The sequence below is a fragment of the Oncorhynchus tshawytscha genome, linkage group LG13 (assembly GCF_018296145.1).
Source record: "Oncorhynchus tshawytscha isolate Ot180627B linkage group LG13, Otsh_v2.0, whole genome shotgun sequence".
Taxonomy (NCBI): domain Eukaryota; kingdom Metazoa; phylum Chordata; class Actinopteri; order Salmoniformes; family Salmonidae; genus Oncorhynchus; species Oncorhynchus tshawytscha.
Window position 1 is genome coordinate 90,056,510 of NC_056441.1, and position 23,788 is coordinate 90,080,297.

At 36.5% G+C, this 23,788-nt stretch overlaps 1 protein-coding gene across 1 annotated transcript in view; it reads right to left on the bottom strand.

Annotated features, from left to right (window-relative positions):
- Nucleotides 1–23,788, bottom strand: part of cog6 (component of oligomeric golgi complex 6) — a 122,651-nt gene that overhangs the window by 7,891 nt on the left and 90,972 nt on the right. Inside the window, exons 15-17 of the mRNA XM_042296515.1 lie at nt 22,242–22,349; nt 8,793–8,846; nt 8,441–8,520 (exon numbers count right to left, since the gene is read on the bottom strand). Of these exons, the coding sequence (XP_042152449.1) occupies nt 8,441–8,520; nt 8,793–8,846; nt 22,242–22,349 (242 nt within the window). The remainder of the gene's footprint in view (nt 1–8,440; nt 8,521–8,792; nt 8,847–22,241; nt 22,350–23,788) is intronic.

Consider the following 23,788-nt stretch of genomic DNA (forward strand, 5'->3'; position numbering starts at 1 on the left):
AGGGGTAAGGTTTAGAGGTAGGGGTAAGGTATAGAGGTAGGGGCAAGGTTTAGAGGTAAGGTTTAGAGGTAGGGGTAAGGTTTAGAGGTAGGGGTTAGGTTTAGAGGTAGGGGTAAGGTTTAGAGGTAGGGGTAAGGTTTAGGGGTAGGGGTAAGGTTTAGAGGGGGTAGGAGGGGTAAGGTTTAGAGGTAGGTAGGGGTAAGGGTAAGGTTTAGGGGTAGGGGTAAGGTTTAGGGGTTAGGGGTTAGGTTTAGAGGTAGGGGTAAGGTTTAGAGGTAGGGGTAAGGTTTAGAGGTAGGGGTAAGGTTTAGGGGTAGGGGTAAGGTTTAGATGTAGGAGTAAGGTTTAGAGGTAGGGGTAAGGGTAAGGTTTAGGGGTAAGGTTTAGAGGTAAGGGGTTAGGGGTTAGGTTTAGAGGTAGGGGTAAGGTTTAGAGGTAAGGGGTTAGGTAAGGTTTAGGGGTAAGGTTTAGAGGTAGGGGTAAGGTTTAGAGGTAAGGGGTAAGGTTTAGAGGTAAGGGGTTAGGGGTTAGGTAAGGTTTAGGGGTAAAGGTTTAGGGGTAAGGGTTAGGGGTAGGGGTAAGGGTTAGGGGTAAGGGTTAGGGGTAAGGGTTAGGGGTAAGGGTTAGGGGTAAGGGGTAAGGGGTAAGGGTTAGGGGTTAGGGTTAGGTAAGGTTTAGGGGTAAGGTTTAGAGGTAGGGGTTTAGGGGTTAGGGGTAAGGGTTTAGGGGTAAGGGTTAGGGGTAAGGTAAGGTTTAGGGGTAAGGGTTTAGGGTTTAGGGTTCGAGAAAAAAGGAGTTTGAATGGGAATCAATTGTTGTTCCCCAAAAAGTCCTCACAAGTACAGTGCATTCAGACAGTATTCAGACTCCTTGACTTTATCATTTTGTTACATTACAGCCTTATTCTAAAATGGATTAAATAAAAACATAATTACATCTACACATAATACCCAAAATGACAAATAGAAAACAGTTTTTTTTTTTAAATAAAAAAATACCTTATTTCATTTCATTAGTATTCAGACCCTTTGTTATGAGACTGGAAATTGATCTCAGGTGCCTCCTGTTTCCATTGATCATCTTTGAGATGTTTCTACAACATGGAGTCCACCTGTGGTAAATTCAATTGATTGGATATGATTTGGAAAGACACACTACTGTCTATAGGGTCCCACAGTTGACAGTTTATGTCAGAGCAAAAACCAAGCCATGAGCGGCAGGGACTGGGAGACTAGTCAGGGTCGAGGGACAGAAAGATGAACAGAGCAAAGTACAGAGAGATCCTTGATGAAAACCTGCTCCAGAGCTCACAGCACCTCAGACTGGGGCGAAGGTTCACCTTCCAACAGGACAACGACCTGAAGCACACAGCCAAGACAACTCTGAATGTCCTTGAGTGGCCCAGCCAGAGCCCGGACTTGAACCTGATCCAACATCTCTGGAGAGATATGAAAAAAAAGCTGTGCAGCAACACTCCCCATCCAACCTGACAGAGCTTGAGAGGATCTGTAGAGAAGAACAGGAGAAACTCTCCAACATACAAATCTGCCAAGCATCACACCCAAGAAGACTCGATACTGTAATCACTGTCAAAAGTGCTTCAACAAAACTAAGTAAAGGGTCTGATTTCTTATGTAAATTTTTTTTTGTAAATTTTTAAAAACCTGTTTTTGCTTTTTTTATTGTGATGTCATTAATTGATGTCATTAAATGTCATTATGTGTGATGTCATTAAAACATTATGGGGTATTTTGTCATTATGGGGTATTTGTCATTATGGGGTATTGTGATGTCATTATGGGGTATTGTGATGTCATTATGGGGTATTGTGATGTCATTATGGGGTATTGTGATGTCATTATGGGGTATTGTGATGTCATTATGGGGTATTGTGATGCCATTATGGGGTATTGTGATGTCGATTGATGAGGGACATTTAAGAAATTTAGAATAAGGCTGTAACGTAATAAAATGTGGAAAAATTCAAGGGGTCTGAATACTTCACGAATGCACTGTCTAGTAAGACGTGTGTGTGTGTGTGTGTAAAACCATTCAACAACTGAATCAGAGTTGTGCTGATCCTGTAAATGTAACTACCCCTTCAGTGTTTCGTGTTGTGTCACGCTGGGGGAGAACATCACGTGTTGTTAGAATGGCAGTAAGTTGTTTGTGTGGGTAAGGAGAGGGGGTTGGGTGGGGGTCGGAGAGAGAGAGGGGGGTCAGAGAAAGGGTAAAACATAGAGAGATGGAGGGAAAAAGCAGGTAGCGAGGGGAGGGGGGTTAGGATACAAATAAAGAGAGAGAGAAAGAAATGGACCAGAAGATAATTATTGGTGTCCTGCCAATCCATCAGTACTAGAGTGTGTGTGTGTGTGTGTGTGTGTGTGTGTGTGTGTGTGTTTCCATGAATAGAGAACATTATAAACCTGGGTGAGGTACACGGGCGCTATTGCTCCTCAAGCTGCCTGCATTTCCCAGTAATGTGACTCACAGCACACAAACACACACCCCCAAAGCAGCCTCACACTCCAATAGCAGACCCACATATACAACTAAAAACATTAGCTCCTTACACAAGAACAACAACACAAACACGTGTAGGCCCTCTCCTCTCTTAACGCTAGCTATACTGCCCTCTCCTCTCTTAATGCTAGCTGTACTGCCCTCTCCTCTCTTAACGCTAGCTGTACTGCCCTCTCCTCTCTTAACGCTAGCAGTACTGGCCTCTCCTCTTAATGCTAGCCCTCTCCTCTCTGCCCTCTCCTCCTCTTAATGCTAGCTGTACTGCCCTCTCTCCTCTCTTAATGCTAGCTGTACTGTAGCCTCTCCTCTCTTAATGCTAGCTGTACTGCCTCTCCTCTCTTAATGCTAGCTGTACTGCCTCTCCTCTCCTCTCCTCTCCTCTCTTAATGCTAGCTGTACTGCCCTCTCTCTCTCTTAATAGCTAGCTGCTAGCTGTACTGCCCTCTCCTCTCTTAATGCTAGCCTCTCCTCTCTTAATGCTTAAGCTGTACTGGCCTCTCCTCTCTTAATGCTAGCTGTACTGTACTGGCCTCTCCTCTCTTAACGCTAGCTGTACTGCCCTCTCCTCTCTTAACGCTAGCTGTACTGTCCTCTCCTCTCTTAATGCTAGCTGTACTGCCCTCTCCTCTCTTAATGCTAGCTGTACTGTCCTCTCCTCTCTTAATGCTAGCTGTACTGCTTAATGCTAGCCTAGCCTCCTCTCCTCTCTTAATGCTAGCTGTACTGCCCTCTCCTCTCCTCTCTTAATGCTAGCTGTACTGCTCTTAATGCTCCTCTCCTCTCTTAATGCTAGCTGTACTGTCCTCTCCTCTCTTAATGCCCTCTCCTCTCCTCTTAATGCTAGCTGTACTGCCCTCTCCTCTCTTAATGCTAGCAGTACTGCCCTCTCCTCTCCTCTCTTAATGCTAGCTAGCCCTCTCCTCTCCTCTCTTAATGCTAGCCTCTCCTCTCCTGCTCTTAATGCTAGCTGTACTGTCCTCTCCTCTCTTAATGCTAGCTGTACTGTCCTCTCCTCTCTTAATGCTAGCTGTACTGTCCTCTCCTCTCCTCTCTTAATGCTAGCTGTACTGTCCTCTCCTCTCTTAATGCTAGCTGTACTGTCCTCTCCTCTCTTAATGCTAGCTGTACTGCCTTAATGCTAGCTCTCCTCTCTTAACGCTAGCAGGACTGCCCTCTCCTCCTCTTAACGCTAGCTGTACTGCCCTCTCCTCTCTTAATGCTAGCAGTACTGCCCTCTCCTCTCTTAATGCTAGCAGTACTGGCCTCTCCTCTCCTCTCCTCTTAATGCTAGCAGGACTGGCCTCTAATGCTAGCTGTACTCCTCTCCTCTCTTAATGCTAGCAGTACTGGCCTCTAATGCCTCTCCTCTCCTCTCTTAATGCTAGCAGGACTGGCCTAGCTCCTCTCTCTCTTAATGCTAGCTTACTGCCCTCTCCTCTCTTAATGCTAGCTGTACTGCCCTCTCTCCTCTAATGCTAGCCTGCCCTCCTCTCTTAATGCTAGCAGGACTGCCCCTCTCCCTGCCCTCTCCTCTCTTAATGCTAGCAGGACTGCCCTCTCCTCTCTTAAACTGCCCTCTCCTCTCTTAATGCTAGCTGTACTCCTCTCCTCTCTTAATGCTAGCAGTACTGCCCTCTCCTCCTCTGCCCCTCCTCTCTTAATGCTAGCTGTACTGTCCTCTCCTCTCTTAATGCTAGCTGTACTGCCCTCTCCCTCTTAATGCTAGCTGTACTGCTGTACTCCTCTCCTCTCTTAATGCTAGCAGGACTCCTCTTAATGCCTCTCCCTCTCTTAATGCTAGCAGTACTGCTAGCCTGCCCTCTCCTCTCTTAATGCTAGCTGTACTGCCCTCTCCTCTCTTAATGCTAGCTGTACTGCCCTCCTCTCCTCTCTTAATGCTAGCAGGACTGCCCTCTCCTCTCTTAATGCTAGCTGTACTGTCCCTCTCCTCTCTTAATGCTAGCTGTACTGCCCTCTCCTCTCTTAATGCTAGCAGGACTGCCCTCTCCTCTTAATGCTAGCTGTACTCCTCTCCTCTCTTAATGCTAGCAGTACTGCCCTCTGCCTCTCCTCTCTTAATGCTAGCAGGACTGGCCTCTCTCTCTAGCCTCTCCTCTCTTAATGCTAGCAGGACTGGCCTCTCCTCTCTTAATCCTCTCCTCTCCTCTCTTAATGCTAGCTGTACTGCTCCTCTCCTGCTAGCTGTACTGCCCTCTCCTCTCTTAATGCTAGCTGTACTGCCCTCTCCTCTCTTAATGCTAGCGCTAGCTGTACTGCTTAATGCCTCTGCCCTCTCTTAATGCTAGCTGTACTGCCCTCTCCTCTCTTAATGCTAGCAGGACTGGCCTCTCCTCTCCTCTCCTCTCTTAATGCTAGCAGGACTGGCCTCTCCTCCTCTAGCCTCTCCTCTCTTAATGCTAGCAGTACTGGCTCTCCTCTCTCTAATGCCTCTCCTCTCTTAATGCTAGCAGGTACTGCCCTCTCCTCTCTTAATGCTAGCTGTACTGTCCTCTCCTCTCTTAATGCTAGCAGGACTGCCCTCTCCTCTCTTAATGCTAGCTGTACTGTCCCTCTCCTCTCTTAATGCTAGCTGTACTGTCCTCTCCTCTCTTAACGCTAGCTGTACTCCTCTCCTCTCTTAATGCTAGCTGTACTGCCCTCTCCTCTCTTAATGCTAGCAGGACTGCCCTCTCCTCTCTTAATGCTAGCCCTCTCCTCTCTTAATGCTAGCTGTACTGCCCTCTCCCTCCTCTTAATGCTAGCTGTACTGCCCTCTCCTCTCTTAATGCTAGCTGTACTGCCCTCTCCTCTCTTAATGCTAGCTGTACTGGCCCTCTCCTCTCTTAATGCTAGCTGTACTGTCCTCTCCTCTCTTAATGGCCTCTCCTCTCTTAAGCTAGGACTGCCCTCTACCTCTCCTCTCCTCTCTTAATGCTAGCAGGACTGCCCTCTCCTCTCTTAATGCTAGCAGGACTGGCCTCTCCCTCTCCTCTCCTCTCTTAATGCTAGCAGGACTGCCTCTCCTCTCCTCTCCTCTCTTAATGCTAGCAGGACTGCCCTCTCCTCTCTTAACGCTAGCTGTACTGCCCTCTCCTCTCTTAACGCTAGCTGTACTGCCCTCTCCTCTCTTAACGCTAGCTGTACTGCCCTCTCCTCTCTTAATGCTAGCTGGACTGGCCTCTGCTAGCTCTCCTCTCCTCTCTTAATGCTAGCAGGACTGGCCTCTAGCTGTACCTCTCCTCTCCTCTCTTAATGCTAGCAGGACTGGCTCTCTAACGCTAGCTGTACTCCTCTCCTCTCTTAATGCTAGCAGGACTGGCCTCTCCTCTCCTCTCCTCTCTTAATGCTAGCAGGACTGGCCTCTTAATGCTAGCTGTACTGGCCTCTCCTCTCTTAATGCTAGCTCTCCTCTCCTCTCTTAATGCTAGCTGTACTGCCCTCTCCTCTCTTAACGCTAGCTGTACTGCCCTCTCCCTCTTCTAGCCTCTCCTCTCTTAATGCTAGCTGTACTGCCCTCTCCTCTCTTAATGCTAAGCAGGACTGCCCCTCTCTCTTAATGCTAGCTGTACCTCTCCTCTCTTAATGCTAGCAGGACTGGCCTCTCCTCTCTGCTAGCTGTACTCTCCTCTCTTAATGCTAGCTGTACTGCCCTCTCCTCTCTTAATGCTAGCTGTACTGCCCTCTCCTCTCTTAATGCTAGCAGGACTGGCCTCTCCTCTCCCTCTCCTCTCTTAATGCTAGCAGGACTGGCCTCTCCTCTCCTCTGTCCTCTCCTCTCTTAATGCTAGCTGTACTCTCCTCTCTTAATGCTAGCTGTACTGCCCTCTCCTCTCTTAATGCTAGCTGTACTGCCCTCTCCTCTCTTAATGCTAGCTGTACTGCCCTCTCCTCTCTTCCTCTCCTCTCTTAATGCTAGCTGTACTGCCCTCTCCTCTCTTAATGCTAGCTGTACTGCCCTCTCCTCTCTTAATGCTAGCTGTACTGCCCTCTAATGCCTCTCCTCTCTTAATGCTAGCTGTACTGCCCTCTCCTCTCTTAATGCTAGCAGTACTGCCCTCTCCTCTCTTAATGCTAGCTGTACTGCCCTCTCCTCTCTTAATGCTAGCTGTACTGCCCTCTCCTCTCTTAATGCTAGCTGTACTGGCCTCTCCTCTCTTAACGCTAGCAGTACTGGCCTCTCCTCTCTTAACGCTAGCTGTACTGGCCTCTCCTCTCTTAACGCTAGCAGTACTTGGCTCCTTTCCTATGTTAGTGGTACTGAACCTCATGGAGAGCCTTGCAGTAGATAGAACTAAAACAAAGGGATAGTCATAGCAAGTTTAGACATTCTGGCCTCCAGCCTTGGAAACCAAAGATCAACACTGATTCAAATAAGAGGGCCCACATACAGTTGAAGTCGGAAGTTTACATACACTTAGGTTGGAGTCATTAAAACTCGTTCTTCAACCACTCAACCACTCAACCACATAAATTCCATGTTAACAAACTATAGTTTTGGCAAGTCGGTTAGGACATCTACTTTGTTCATGACACAAGTCATTTTTACAACAATTGTTTACAGACAGATTATTTCACTTATAATTCACTGTATCACAATTCCAGTGGGTCAGAAGTTTACATACATTAAGTTGACTGTGCCTTTAAACAGCTTGGAAAATTCCAGAAAATTATGTCATAGCTTTAGATGCTTCTGATAGGCTAATTAACATCATTTGAGTCAATAGGATGTGTACCTGTGGATGTATTTCAAGGCCTACCTTCAAACTCAGTGTCTCTTTGCTTGACATCATGGGAAAATCAAAAGAAATCAGCCAAGACCTCAGAAAAGTCTGGTTCATCCTTGGGAGCTATTTCCAAACGCCTGAAGGTGCTACTTTAATCTGGACAAACAACAGTACGCAAGTATAAACACCATGGGACCACGCAGCCGTCATACTGCTCAGGAAGGAGACACGTTCTGTCTCCTAGAGATTAACGTACTTTGGTGTGAAAAGTGCAAATCAATCCTAAAACAACAGCAAAGGACCTTGTGAAGATGCTGGAGGAAACAGGTACAGAAGTATCTCTATCCACAGTAAAACGGGTTCTATATCGACATAACCTGAAAGGCCGCTCAGCAAGGAAGAAGCCACTGCTCCAAAACCGCCATAAAAAAGCCAGACTACGGTTTGCAACTGCACATGGGGACAAAGATTGTACTTTTTGAAGAAATGTCCTCTGGTCTAATGAAACAAAAATATAAATGTTTGGCCATAATGACCATCGTTATGTTTGGAGGAAAAAGGGGGAGGCTTGCAAGCCGAAGAACACCATCCCAACCTTGAAGCACGGGGGTGGCAGCACCATGTTGTGGGGGTTCTTTGCTGCTGGAGGGACTGGTGCACTTCACAAAAGAGATGGCACCATGAGGGAGGAAAAATTGGGTGGATATTTTGAAGAAATCAGTCAGGAAGTTAAAGCTTGGTCGCAAATGGGTCTTCCAAATGGACATTGACCACACGCATACTTCCAAAGTTGTGGAAAAATGGCAATGGGAAGTGGGAAGCTTGTGGAAGGCTACCTAAAACATTTGACCCAAGTTAAACAATTTAAAGGCAATGCTACCAAATACTAATTGAGTGTATGTAAACTTCTGACCCACTGGGAATGTGATGAAAGAAATAAAAGCTGAAATAAATCATTCTCTCTACTATTATTCTAACATTTCACATTCTTAAAATAAAGTGGTGATCCTAACTGACCTAAAACAGGGAATTTTTACTAGGATTAAAATGTCAGGAATTGTGAAAACTACTGAGTTTAAAAGTATTTGCCTAAGGTGTATGTAAACTTCTGACGTGAACTGTACACCTTTTAATGTTTTTCATGACCTCATCTTTAATTTGATCTGGTCTTATCTTATGGAAGTAGGACTCACTTGATGGCAGCACTGAGGAGGAAGTTGAGTTGAGACATCACCATGGTATCAGGAGAAGACAGGTAACGATCAAACTGGGTCTGAGGAGGAGAAAGAGGGAGAGAGAAAATAATGCCAATGTTTAGTCATAACTGTCAAACTCGAGAGTGAATCTTTAACTTTCACCTTACACAATATTAACACCTGATAGAGAGAAAAACAGAACCAGTTTGACTCCTACTCTCCCTCTCCCTAATCCCACCTCCTCCTCCTCCCTCTCCCTAATCCCACCTCCTCCTCCTCCTTCCTCTCCTCCTCCTCCTCCCTCTCCTCTCCATGTGAATATAGTAGTGTTTAGATGTAGCTAACTCACCATGGATGCTTTCAGAGAGGAGCTGTCCATACTGGGGAGGTTAGACAGAGGCCCCTGAAACACAGCAAAACACAAGAAATACACACAGCTAATGTGAGAACAGCAGAGGGCCACAGCAACACAACGGGGTGAAATGAAGGTCTCGCTCTGTGCTTCCAAGTAAAAATAAAATAAAAGTGAAAATAATAGCCTTCTTTCCTCATCTCAAAACTTTTGGCCACGACTGTATATTACTGCTGCTATATTACTGGTATATATGACTGTTATATAATACTGTTATATAATACTGCTGCTATATTACTGCTGCTATATTACTGGTATATATGACTGTTATATAGTACTGTTATATACTACTGTTATATTACTGTTATATAATACTGTTATATTACTGCTGCTATATATTACTGTTATATTACTGCTGCTATATTACTGTTATATATTACTGCTGCTATATTACTGTTATATATATTACTGTTATATATTACTGCTGCTATATTACTGCTGCTATATTACTGGTATATATGACTGTTATATAGTACTGTTATATACTACTGTTATATTACTGTTATATAATACTGTTATATTACTGCTGCTATATATTACTGTTATATATTACTGTTATATTACTGCTGCTATATTACTGTTATATATTACTGCTGCTATATTACTGTTATATAGTACTGCTGCTATATTACTGGTATATATTACTGTTATATATTACCGTTATATATTACTGCTGCTATATTGCTGTTATATATTACTGTTATATATTACCGCTGCTATAATACTGTTATATATTACTGCTGCTATATTACTGTTATATATTACTGTTATATATTACCGCTGCTATATAATACTGTTATATATTACTGTTATATAATACTGCTGCTATATTACTGTTATATATTACTGCTGCTATATTACTGCTGCTATATTACTGTTATATATTACTGTTATATAATACTGTTATACAATACTGTTATATAATACTGCTATAGTACTGTTATATAGTACTGTTATATAGTACTGTTATATAGTACTGTTATATATTGCTGTTATATATTACTGCTGCAATATTACTGGTATATAATACTGTTATATATTACTGTTATATATTACTGTTGCTATATTACTGCTGCTATATTACTGGTATATATTACTGGTATATATTACTGTTATATATTACTACTGTTATATATTACTGTTATATATTACTGCTGCTATATTACTGTTATATATATTACTGTTATATATTACTGCTGCTATATTACTGGTATATATTACTGGTATATATTACTGTTATATATATTACTGCTGCTATATTACTGTTATATATTACTGTTATATATTACTGGTGCTATATTACTGGTGCTATATTACTGTTATATATTACTGTTATATATTACTGGTATATATTACTGCTGCTAGGGAAGGTATCAACACATCTGCCACGTTGATCCTCAACACAGGGGCCCCTCAGGGGTGTGTGCTTAGCTCCTTCCTGTACTCCCACGACTGCGTGGCTAAACACGACTCAAACACCATCATTTAGTTTGCTGACAACACAACAGTTGTAGGCCTGATCATCGACAACGATGAGACAGCCTATAGGGAGGAGGTCAGAGACCTGGCAGTGTGGTGCCAGGACAACAACCTCTCCCTCAACGATGAGACAGCCTATAGGGAGGAGGTCAGAGACCTGGCAGTGTGGTGCCAGGACAACAACCTCTCCCTCAACGATGAGACAGCCTATAGGGAGGAGGTCAGAGACCTGGCAGTGTGGTGCCAGGACAACAACCTCTCCCTCAACGATGAGACAGCATATAGGGAGGAGGTCAGTGACCTGGCAGTGTGGTGCCAGGACAACAACCTCTCCCTCAGCATGAGCAAGACAAAGGAGCTGATCGTGGACTGCAGGAAAAGGCGGAACAGGCCCCCATTAACACCGACAGGGCTGTAGTGGAGCGGGTCGAGAGTTTCAAGTTCCTTGGTGTCCACATAACCAACAAACTATCAAGGTCCAAACACACAAAGACAGTCATGAAGAGGACACGACAACACCTTTTCCCCCTCAGGGGAATGAAAAGACTTGGCATAGGTCCCCAGATCCTCTTCACTTGCTGACCCTCTTGTATTTTGTCAATAACTTTTGTCTAATTGCTGAAATTTGCACTGAATTAATTTGAATATGTGTTAATTAATTTGTTCCATTAATAATGAATTAACTCACTTGGGCCAATCAAGACTGATGAACTAACGTATTTTAATTAGGTTTTTTTTCTTCTAATTCACCAGTTGGTTGTGACTGTTGCCGGAGCGGAACAGGACATATTGGTGCTATGATGGACGGACGGACAGACAATTACTTTACTAAGAGTCTAATCATGTGGTAACCATGACAACAGCTCTTCCGGAGTTATCAGGTAAACAATGGTGAAATGAAAAGAAGAATAAAGAGAAGGTAAAAAAGTGCTATATTACTGTTATATATTACTGTTATATATTACTGCTGCTATATTACTGTTATATATTACTGTTATATATTACTGCTGCTATATTACTGTTATATATTACTGTTATATACTACTGCTGCTATATTACTGTTATATATTACTGTTATATATTACTGCTGCTATATTACTGCTGCTATATTACTGTTATAAACTACTGCTGCTATAATACTGTTATATATTACTGTTATATAATACTGCTTCTATATTACTGTTATATATTACTGTTATATATTACTGCTGCTATATGACTGTTATATATTACTGCTGCTATAATACTGTTATATATTACTGCTGCTATAATACTGTAATATATTACTGTTATATATTAATGCTGCTATAATACTGTTATATAATACTGCTACTATATTACTGTTGCTATATTACTAATATATTACTGTTATATATTACTGCTGCTTTAATACTGTTATATATTACGTTATATATTACTGCTGCTATAATACTGTTATATATTACCGTTATATATTACTGCTGCTATATTACTGCTGCTATATTACTGTTATATAGTACTACTGCTATATTACTGTTATATAGTACTGCTGCTATATTACTGGTATATATTACTGTTATATATTACTGTTATATATTACTGCTGCTATATTACTGTTATATAGTACTGCTGCTATATTACTGGTATATATTACTGTTATATATTACCGTTATATATTACTGCTGCTATATTACTGTTATATATTACTGTTATATATTACTGTTATATATTACCGCTGCTATATAATACTGTTATATATTACTGTTATATAATACTGCTGCTATATTACTGTTATATACTACTGCTGCTATATTACTGTTATATATTACTGTTATATATTACTGTTATATAATACTGTTATACAATACTGTTATATAATACTGCTATATTACTGTTATATATTACTGTTATATAGTACTGTTATATAGTACTGTTATATATTACTGTTATATATTACTGCTGCTATATTACTGGTATATAATACTGTTATATATTACTGTTATATATTACTGCTGCTATATTACTGGTATATAGTACTGTTATATACTACTGTTATATTACTGTTATATAATACTGTTATATTACTGCTGCTATATATTACTGTTATATATTACTGTTATATTACTGCTGCTATATTACTGTTATATATTACTGCTGCTATATTACTGTTATATAGTACTGCTGCTATATTACTGGTATATATTACTGTTATATATTACTGTTATATATTACTGCTGCTATATTACTGTTATATAGTACTGCTGCTATATTACTGGTATATATTACTGTTATATATTACCGTTATATATTACTGCTGCTATATTACTGTTATATATTACTGTTATATATTACTGTTATATATTACCGCTGCTATATAATACTGTTATATATTACTGTTATATAATACTGCTGCTATATTACTGTTATATATTACTGCTGCTATATTACTGCTGCTATATTACTGTTATATATTACTGTTATATAATACTGTTATACAATACTGTTATACAATACTGTTATATAATACTGCTATATTACTGTTATATATTACTGTTATATAGTACTGTTATATAGTACTGTTATATATTGCTGTTATATATTACTGCTGCTATATTACTGGTATATAATAATGTTATATATTACTGTTATATATTACTGTTATATATTACTGCTGCTATATTACTGGTATATATTACTGTTATATATTACTGTTATATATTACTGTTATGTATTACTGCTGCTATATTACTGCTATATAGTACTGTTATATATTACTGTTATATATTACTGTTATATATTACTACTGTTATATATTACTGTTATATATTACTGCTGCTATATTACTGTTATATATATTACTGTTATATATTACTGCTGCTATATCACTGCTGCTATATTACTGGTATATATTACTGGTATATATTACTGTTATATATATTACTGCTGCTATATTACTGTTATATATTACTGTTATATATTACTGCTGCTATATTACTGGTGCTATATTACTGTTATATATTACTGCTATATATTACTGGTATATATTACTGTTATATATTACTGTTATATATTACTGTTATATATTACTGCTGCTAGGGAAGGTATCAACACATCTGCCACGTTGATCCTCAACACAGGAGCCCCTCAGGGGTGTGTGCTTAGCTACTTCCTGTACTCCCACGACTGCGTGGCTAAACACGACTCAAACACCATCATTTAGTTTGCTGACAACACAACAGTTGTAGGCCTGATCATCGACAACGATGAGACAGCCTATAGGGAGGAGGTCAGAGACCTGGCAGTGTGGTGCCAGGACAACAACCTCTCCCTCAACGATGAGACAGCATATAGGGAGGAGGTCAGAGACCTGGCCGTGTGGTGCCAGGACAACAACCTCTCCCTCAACGATGAGACAGCCTATAGGGAGGAGGTCAGTGACCTGGCAGTGTGGTGCCAGGACAACAACCTCTCCCTCAACGATGAGACAGCCTATAGGGAGGAGGTCAGAGAACTGGCAGTGTGGTGCCAGGACAACAACCTCTCCCTCAACGATGAGACAGCATATAGGGAGGAGGTCAGAGACCTGGCCGTGTGGTGCCAGGACAACAACCTCTCCCTCAACAATGAGACAGCATATAGGGAGGAGGTCAGAGACCTGGCAGTGTGGTGCCAGGACAACAACCTCTCCCTCAACAATGAGACAGCATATAGGGAGGAGGTCAGAGACCTGGCAGTGTGGTGCCAGGACAACAACCTCTCCCTCAACGATGAGACAGCCTATAGGGAGGAGGTCAGAGACCTGGCAGTGTGGTGCCAGGACAACAACCTCTCCCTCAACGATGAGACAGCCTATAGGGAGGAGGTCAGTGACCTGGCAGTGTGGTGCCAGGACAACAACCTCTCCCTCAACGATGAGACAGCCTATAGGGAGGAGGTCAGTGACCTGGCAGTGTGGTGCCAGGACAACAACCTCTCCCTCAACGATGAGACAGCCTATAGGGAGGAGGTCAGTGACCTGGCAGTGTGGTGCCAGGACAACAACCTCTCCCTCAACGATGAGCAAGACAAAGGAGCTGATCGTGGACTGCAGGAAAAGGCGGAACAGGCCCCCACTAACACCGACAGGGCTGTAGTGGAGCGGGTCGAGAGTTTCAAGTTCCTTGGTGTCCACATAACCAACAAACTATCAAGGTCCAAACACACAAAGACAGTCATGAAGAGGACACGACAACACCTTTTCCCCCTCAGGGGAATGAAAAGACTTGGCATAGGTCCCCAGATCCTCTTCACTTGCTGACCCTCTTGTATTTTGTCAATAACTTTTGTCTAATTGCTGAAATTTGCACTGAATTAATTTGAATGTGTTAATTAATTTGTTCCATTAATAATGAATTAACTCACTTGGGCCAATCAAGACTGATGAACTAACGTATTTTAATTAGGTTTTTTTTCTTTCTAATTCACCAGTTGGTTGTGACTGTTGCCGGAGCGGAACAGGACATATTGGTGCTATGATGGACGGACGGACAGACAATTACTTTACTAAGAGTCTAATCATGTGGTAACCATGACAACAGCTCTTCCGGAGTTATCAGGTAAACAATGGTGAAATGAAAAGAAGAATAAAGAGTAAAAAAGTGCTATATTAAAATTACTGTGTTATATATTACTGTTATATATTACTGTTATATATTACTGTTATATATTACTGTTATATATTACTGTTATATATTACTGCTATATTATATATATATATTACTGTTATATATTACTGCTGCTATATTACTGTTATATATTACTGTTATATATTACTGCTGCTATATTACTGTTATATATTACTGTTATATATTACTGTTATATATTACTGTTATATATTACTGTTATATATTACTGCTGCTATATTACTGTTATATATTACTGTTATATATTAATGCTGCTATATTACTGTTATATATTACTGTTATATATTACTGCTGCTATATTACTGTTATATATATTACTGTTATATATTACTGTTATATATTACTGCTGCTATATTACTGTTATATATTACTGCTATACTGCTGCTATATTACTGCTGCTATATTACTGCTTATATATTACTGTTATATACTACTGCTGCTATAATACTGTTATATATTACTGTTATATAATACTGCTTCTATATTACTGTTATATATTACTGCTGCTATATGACTGTTATATATTACTGCTGCTATAATACTGTTATATATTACTGCTGCTATATTACTGTTATATACTACTGCTGCTATAATACTGTTATATATTACTGTTATATAATACTGCTTCTATATTACTGTTATATATTACTGTTATATATTACTGCTGCTATATGACTGTTATATATTACTGCTGCTATAATACTGTTATATATTACTGCTGCTATAATACTGTAATATATTACTGTTATATATTAATGCTGCTATAATACTGTTATATAATACTGCTACTATATTACTGTTGCTATATTACTAATATAGTACTGTTATATATTACTGCTGCTTTAATACTGTTATATATTACGTTATATATTACTGCTGCTATAATACTGTTATATATTACGTTATATATTACTGCTGCTATAATACTGTTATATATTACCGTTATATATTACTGCTGCTATATTACTGTTATATAATACTGTTATATATTACTGTTATATATTACTGCTGCTATATTACTGTTATATATTACTGTTATAATACTGTTATAATACTGTTATAATACTGTTATAATACTGCTGCTATATTACTGTTATATATTACTGTTATATATTACTGCTGCTATATTACTGTTATATATTACTGCTGCTATATTACTGTTATATATTACTGTTATAATACTGTTATATTACTGTTATATAATACTGCTGCTATATTACTGTTATATAATACTGCTGCTATATTACTGTTGCTATATTACTGTTATATATTACTGCTGCTATAATACTGTTATATAATACTGTTATATAATACTGTTATATAATACTGCTGCTATAATACTGTTATATAATACTGTTATATAATACTGTTATATAATACTGTTATATTACTGTTATATATTACGTTATATATTACTGCAGCTATAATACTGTTATATATTACGTTATATATTACTGCTGCTATAATACTGTTATATATTACCGTTATATATTACTGCTGCTATATTACTGTTATATATTACTGTTATATATTACTGCTGCTATATTACTGCTGCTATATTACTGTTATATATTACTGTTATAATACTGTTATAATACTGTTGCTATATTACTGTTATATATTACTGCTGCTATAATACTGTTATATATTACTGCTTCTATATTACTGTTATATATTACTGTTATATATTACTGCTGCTATGATACTGTTATATAATACTGTTATATTACTGTTATATAATACTGCTGCTATAATACTGTTATATATTACGTTATATATTACTGCTGCTATATTACTGTTATATAATACTGTTATATATTACTGTTATATATTACTGCTGCTATATTACTGCTGCTATATTACTGCTGCTATATTACTGTTATATATTACTGTTATATATTACTGTTATAATACTGTTATAATACTGTTATAATACTGTTGCTATATTACTGTTGCTATATTACTGCTGCTATAATACTGTTATATATTAATGCTGCTATATTACTGTTATATATTACTGTTATATATTACTGCTGCTATAATACTGTTATATAATACTGTTATATAATACTGTTATATTACTGTTATATTACTGTTATATAATACTGCTGCTATAATACTGTTATATATTACGTTATATATTACTGCTGCTATAATACTGTTATATATTACGTTATATATTACTGCTGCTATAATACTGTTATATATTACCGTTATATATTACTGCTGCTATATTACTGTTATATAATACTGTTATATATTACTGCTGCTATATTACTGCTGCTATATTACTGCTGCTATATTACTGTTATATATTACTGTTATAATACTGTTATAATACTGTTGCTATATTACTGTTATATATTACTGTTACTATAATACTGTTATATATTACTGCTATAATACTGTTATATATTACTGCTGCTATATTACTGTTATATATTACTGTTATAATACTGTTATATTACTGTTATATAATACTGCTGCTATATTACTGTTATATAATACTGCTGCTATATTACTGTTGCTATATTACTGTTGCTATATTACTGTTATATATTACTGTTATATATTACTGCTGCTATAATACTGTTATATAATACTGTTATATAATACTGTTATATTACTGTTATATAATACTGCTGCTATAATACTGTTATATAATACTGTTATATTACTGTTATATATTACTGTTATACATTACTGCTGCTATATTACTGTTGCTATATTACTGTTATATAATACTGCTGCTATAATACTGTTATATAATACTGTTATAATACTGTTATATATTACTGTTATATAATACTGTTATATTACTGTTATATAATACTGTTATATTACTGTTATATATTACTGTTATATAATACTGCTGCTATATTACTGTTGCTATATTACTGTTATATATTACTGCTGCTATAATACTGTTATATAATACTGATATATTACTGTTATATAATACTGTTGCTATATTACTGTTATATATTACTGCTGCTATAATACTGTTATATTACTGTTATATAATACTGTTGCTATATTACTGTTATATTACTGTTATATAATACTGCTATATTACTGCTATATTACTGTAATATATTACGCTATATATTACTGTTATATATTACTGTTATATATTACTGCTGCTATATTACTGTAATATATTACTGCTGCTATATTACTGTTATATATTACTGTTATATATTAATGCTGCTATATTACTGTTATATATTAATGCTGCTATATGACTGTTATATATTACTGCTGCTATATTACTGTTATATATTACTGCTGCTATATTACTGTTATATATTACTGCTGCTATATTACTGTAATATATTACTGCTGCTATAATACTGTTCTATATTACTGTTCTATATTACTGTTATATATTAATGCTGCTATAATACTGTTATGTAATACTGCTGCTATATTACTGTTATATATTAATGCTGCTATATTACTGCTGCTATATTACTGTTATATATTAATGCTGCTATATTACTGTTATATATTACTGGAATATATTAATGGAATATATGACTGTTATAATAATGTTGCTATATTACTGTTATATTACTGCTGCTATATTACTGTTATATTACTGCTGCTATATTAATGTTATATATTACTGCTGCTATATTAGTGTTATATATTACTGTTGCTATATTACTGTTATATAATACTGTTGCTATATTACTGTTATATAATACTGCTGCTATATTACTGTTGCTATATTACTGTAATATATTACTGTTATATATTACTGCTGCTTTAATACTGTTATATATTACTGCTGCTATATTACTGTTATATATTAATGCTGCTATATTACTGTTATATATTACTGTTATATATTACTGTTGCTATATTACTGTTATATATTACTGTTATATAATACTGCTGCTAAATTATTGTTATATATTACTGCTGCTATATTACTGTTATATATTAATGCTGCTATATTACTGTTATATATTACTGTTATATATTACTGTTGCTATATTACTGTTATATAATACTGTTATATATTACTGTTATAATTACTGCTGCTATAATATTGTTATATATTACTGTTATATATTACTGCTGCTATAATACTGTTATACATTTCTGCTGCTATAATACTGTTATATATATTACTGTTATATATTACTGGTATATAATACTGCTGCTATATTACTGTTATATATTACTGCTATATTATATATTACTGTATATATTACTGCTATATTACTGTTATATATTACTGCTATATATTACTGTTATATATTACTGTTATATATTACTATATATTATATATTACTGTTATATATTACTGCTGCTATATTACTGTTGCTATATTACTGTTTATATATTACTGTTATATATTACTGTTATATATTACTGCTGCTATAATACTGTTATATAATACTGTTATATAATACTGTTATATTACTGTTATATAATACTGCTGCTATAATACTGTTATATAATACTGTTATATTACTGTTATATATTACTGTTATACATTACTGCTGCTATATTACTGTTGCTATATTACTGTTATATAATACTGCTGCTATAATACTGTTATATAATACTGTTATAATACTGTTATATATTACTGTTATATAATACTGTTATATTACTGTTATATAATACTGTTATATTACTGTTATATATTACTGTTATATAATACTGCTGCTATATTACTGTTGCTATATTACTGTTATATATTACTGCTGCTATAATACTGTTATATAATACTGATATATTACTGTTATATAATACTGTTGCTATATTACTGTTATATATTACTGCTGCTATAATACTGTTATATTACTGTTATATAATACTGTTGCTATATTACTGTTATATAATACTGCTGCTATATTACTGTAATATATTACGCTATATATTACTGTTATATATTACTGTTATATATTACTGCTGCTATATTACTGTAATATATTACTGCTGCTATATTACTGTTATATATTACTGTTATATATTAATGCTGCTATATTACTGTTATATATTAATGCTGCTATATGACTGTTATATATTACTGCTGCTATATTACTGTTATATATTACTGCTGCTATATTACTGTTATATATTACTGCTGCTATATTACTGTAATATATTACTGCTGCTATAATACTGTTCTATATTACTGTTCTATATTACTGTTATATATTAATGCTGCTATAATACTGTTATGTAATACTGCTGCTATATTACTGTTATATATTAATGCTGCTATATTACTGCTGCTATATTACTGTTATATATTAATGCTGCTATATTACTGTTATATATTACTGGAATATATTAATGGAATATATGACTGTTATAATAATGTTGCTATATTACTGTTATATTACTGCTGCTATATTACTGTTATATTACTGCTGCTATATTAATGTTATATATTACTGCTGCTATATTAGTGTTATATAATACTGTTGCTATATTACTGTTATATAATACTGCTGCTATATTACTGTTGCTATATTACTGTAATATATTACTGTTATATATTACTGCTGCTTTAATACTGTTATATATTACTGCTGCTATATTACTGTTATATATTAATGCTGCTATATTACTGTTATATATTACTGTTATATATTACTGTTGCTATATTACTGTTATATATTACTGTTATATAATACTGCTGCTAAATTATTGTTATATATTACTGCTGCTATATTACTGTTATATATTAATGCTGCTATATTACTGTTATATATTACTGTTATATATTACTGTTGCTATATTACTGTTATATAATACTGTTATATATTACTGTTATAATTACTGCTGCTATAATATTGTTATATATTACTGTTATATATTACTGCTGCTATAATACTGTTATACATTTCTGCTGCTATAATACTGTTATATATATTACTGTTATATATTACTGGTATATAATACTGCTGCTATATTACTGTTATATATTACTGCTGCTATATTACTGTTATGTATTACTGGTATATATTACTGCTGCTATATTACTGTTATATATTACTGCTGCTATATTACTGTTATATATTACTGTTATATATTACTGGTATATATTACTGCTGCTATATTACTGTTATATATTACTGCTGCTATATTACTGCTGCTATATTACTGTTATATATTACTGCTGCTATATTACTGTTATATATTACTGCTGCTATATTACTGTTATATATTACTGTTATATATTACTGCTGCTATGTTACTGTTATATATTACTGGTATATATTACTGCTGCCATATTACTGTTATATATTACTGCTGCTATATTACTGTTATATATTACTGTTATATATTACTGCTGCTATATTACTGCTGCTATATTACTGTTATATATTACTGCTGCTATATTACTGTTATATATTACTGGTATATATTACTGCTGCTATATTACTGTTATATATTACTGTTATATATTACAGGTATATATTACTGCTGCTATATTACTGTTATATATTACTGTTATATATTACTGCTGCTATATTACTGTTATATATTACTGCTGCTATATTACTGTTATATATTACTGTTATATATTACTGGTATATATTACTGTTATATATTGCTGTTATATATTGCTGTTATATATTGCTGTTATATAATACTGCTGCTATATTACTGCTGCTATATTACTGTTATATAATACTGCTGCTATATTACTGTTATATATTACTGTTATATGTTACTGTTATATATTACTGCTGCTATATTATTGTTATATAATACTGTTATATATTACTGTTATATATTCCTGTTATATATTGCTGTTATATAAAACTGCTGCTATATTACTGCTGCTATATTACTGCTGCTATATTACTGTTATATATTACTGTTATATATTACTGTTATATATTACTGCTGCTATATTACTGTTGTATATTACTGTTATATATTACTGTTATATAATACTGTTATATAATACTGCTGCTATATTACTGTTATATAATACTGTTATATAATACTGTTATATATTACTGTTATATATTACTGCTGCTATATTAATGTTATATATCACTGTTATATATTACTGCTATAAATTACTGCTATATTACTGTTGCTATATTACTGTTGCTATATTACTGTTATATATTACTGCTGCTATATTAATGTTATATATTACTGCTATAAATTACTGCTATATAACTGCTGCTATATTACTGGTATGTATTACTGTGTGTGTGGTGTGGATTGTGGTGTGGTGTGTAAAGGAGTGAGTGAGTCTGACCTGTTCTGGGCTGTGCTGCTGTACACAGCTGTAGATGTAACTCAGTCCAGCACGGGTCAGAACGAACGAAGCCTGTTCGTTGATCAGCGTGTCCAGGTGAGCTTCAATCTGGAGAGGAGGAGGAGAGGGGAGAAAACAGAAGAGAGGAGGAGGAGAGGATGGGAGAGGAGGAAGAGAGGAGTAGCGGATGGTAGGATGGGAGAGGAGAGGAGGATGGGAGAGGAGAGGAGGAGCAAGAGGGGAGAAAACAGAAGAGAGGAGGAGGAGAGGATGGGAGAGGAGGAAGAGAGGAGTAGCGGATGGTAGGATGGGAGAGGACAGTAGGATGGGAGATAAGGAGAGGAGAGGATGAGAGGACAGTAGGATGGGAGGAGCAAGAGGGGAGAAAACAGAAGACAGGAGGAGGAGAGGATGGGAGAGGAGGAAGAGAGGAGTAGCGGATGGTAGGATGGGAGAGGAGAGGAGGAGGGGAGAGGAGCATGGGAGAGGAGAGGAGGATGAGAGGACATTAGGATGGGAGAGGAGGATGGGAGATAAGGAGAGGAGGATGGGAGATACGGAGAGGAGAAAAGGGTGAGAGGACAGTGAGATGGGAGATAAGGAGAGGAGAGGACAGTAGGAGGGGAGAGGAGAGGAGGATGGGAGATAAGGAGAGGAGAGAAGGATGAGAGGACAGTAGGATGGGAGAGGGGAGGAGGATGGAAGATAAGGAGAGGAGAGGATGGTGGGAAATAAGGAGAGGAGAGGATGATGGGCGATAAGGAGAGGAGAGTCGGATGGGAGAGGAGGATGGGAGAGGAGAGGTTAATGGGAGATAAGGAGAGGACAGTAGGATGGGAGAGGATGATGGGAGATAAGGAGAGGAGAGGACAGTAGGATGGGAGAGGAGAGGATGATGGGACAGAAGTAGGGAAACAGAGAGTCAGACAGGCTGGCTACTAACACAATACATACTGTTTCTAGTACAATGTCTATCTCAGTCACTATTGTAGATGAATGGCACTCGTGGTAAATTGAACAGCATTATAAAGTCCTTATAATGAGGGATAGAGTGGGACTCTGGGTGCTCCAACATCAACAGCAGACACACATCATCTGAAACACAGTATAATATTCTCTACATTATACCTCTGGAAGACTGGGACATCCCAAATGGCACCCTATTCCCTATGTAGTGCACTACTTTAGACCAGAGCCCTATTCCCTATATAGTGCACTACTTTAGACCAGAGCCCTATTCCCTATATAGTGCACTACTTTAGACCAGAGCCCTATTCCCTATATAGTACACTACTATAGACCAGAGCCCTAATCCCTATACAGTGCACTACTTTAGACCAGATCCCTATTCCCTATATAGTGCACTACTTTAGACCAGAGCCCTATTCCCTATATAGTCCACTACTTTAGACCAGAGCCCTATTCCCTATATAGTGCACTACTTTAGACCAGAGCCTTATTCCCTATATAGTGCACTACTTTTGACTAGAGCCCTATTCCCTATATAGTGTACTACTATAGACCAGAGCCCTATTCCTTATATAGTA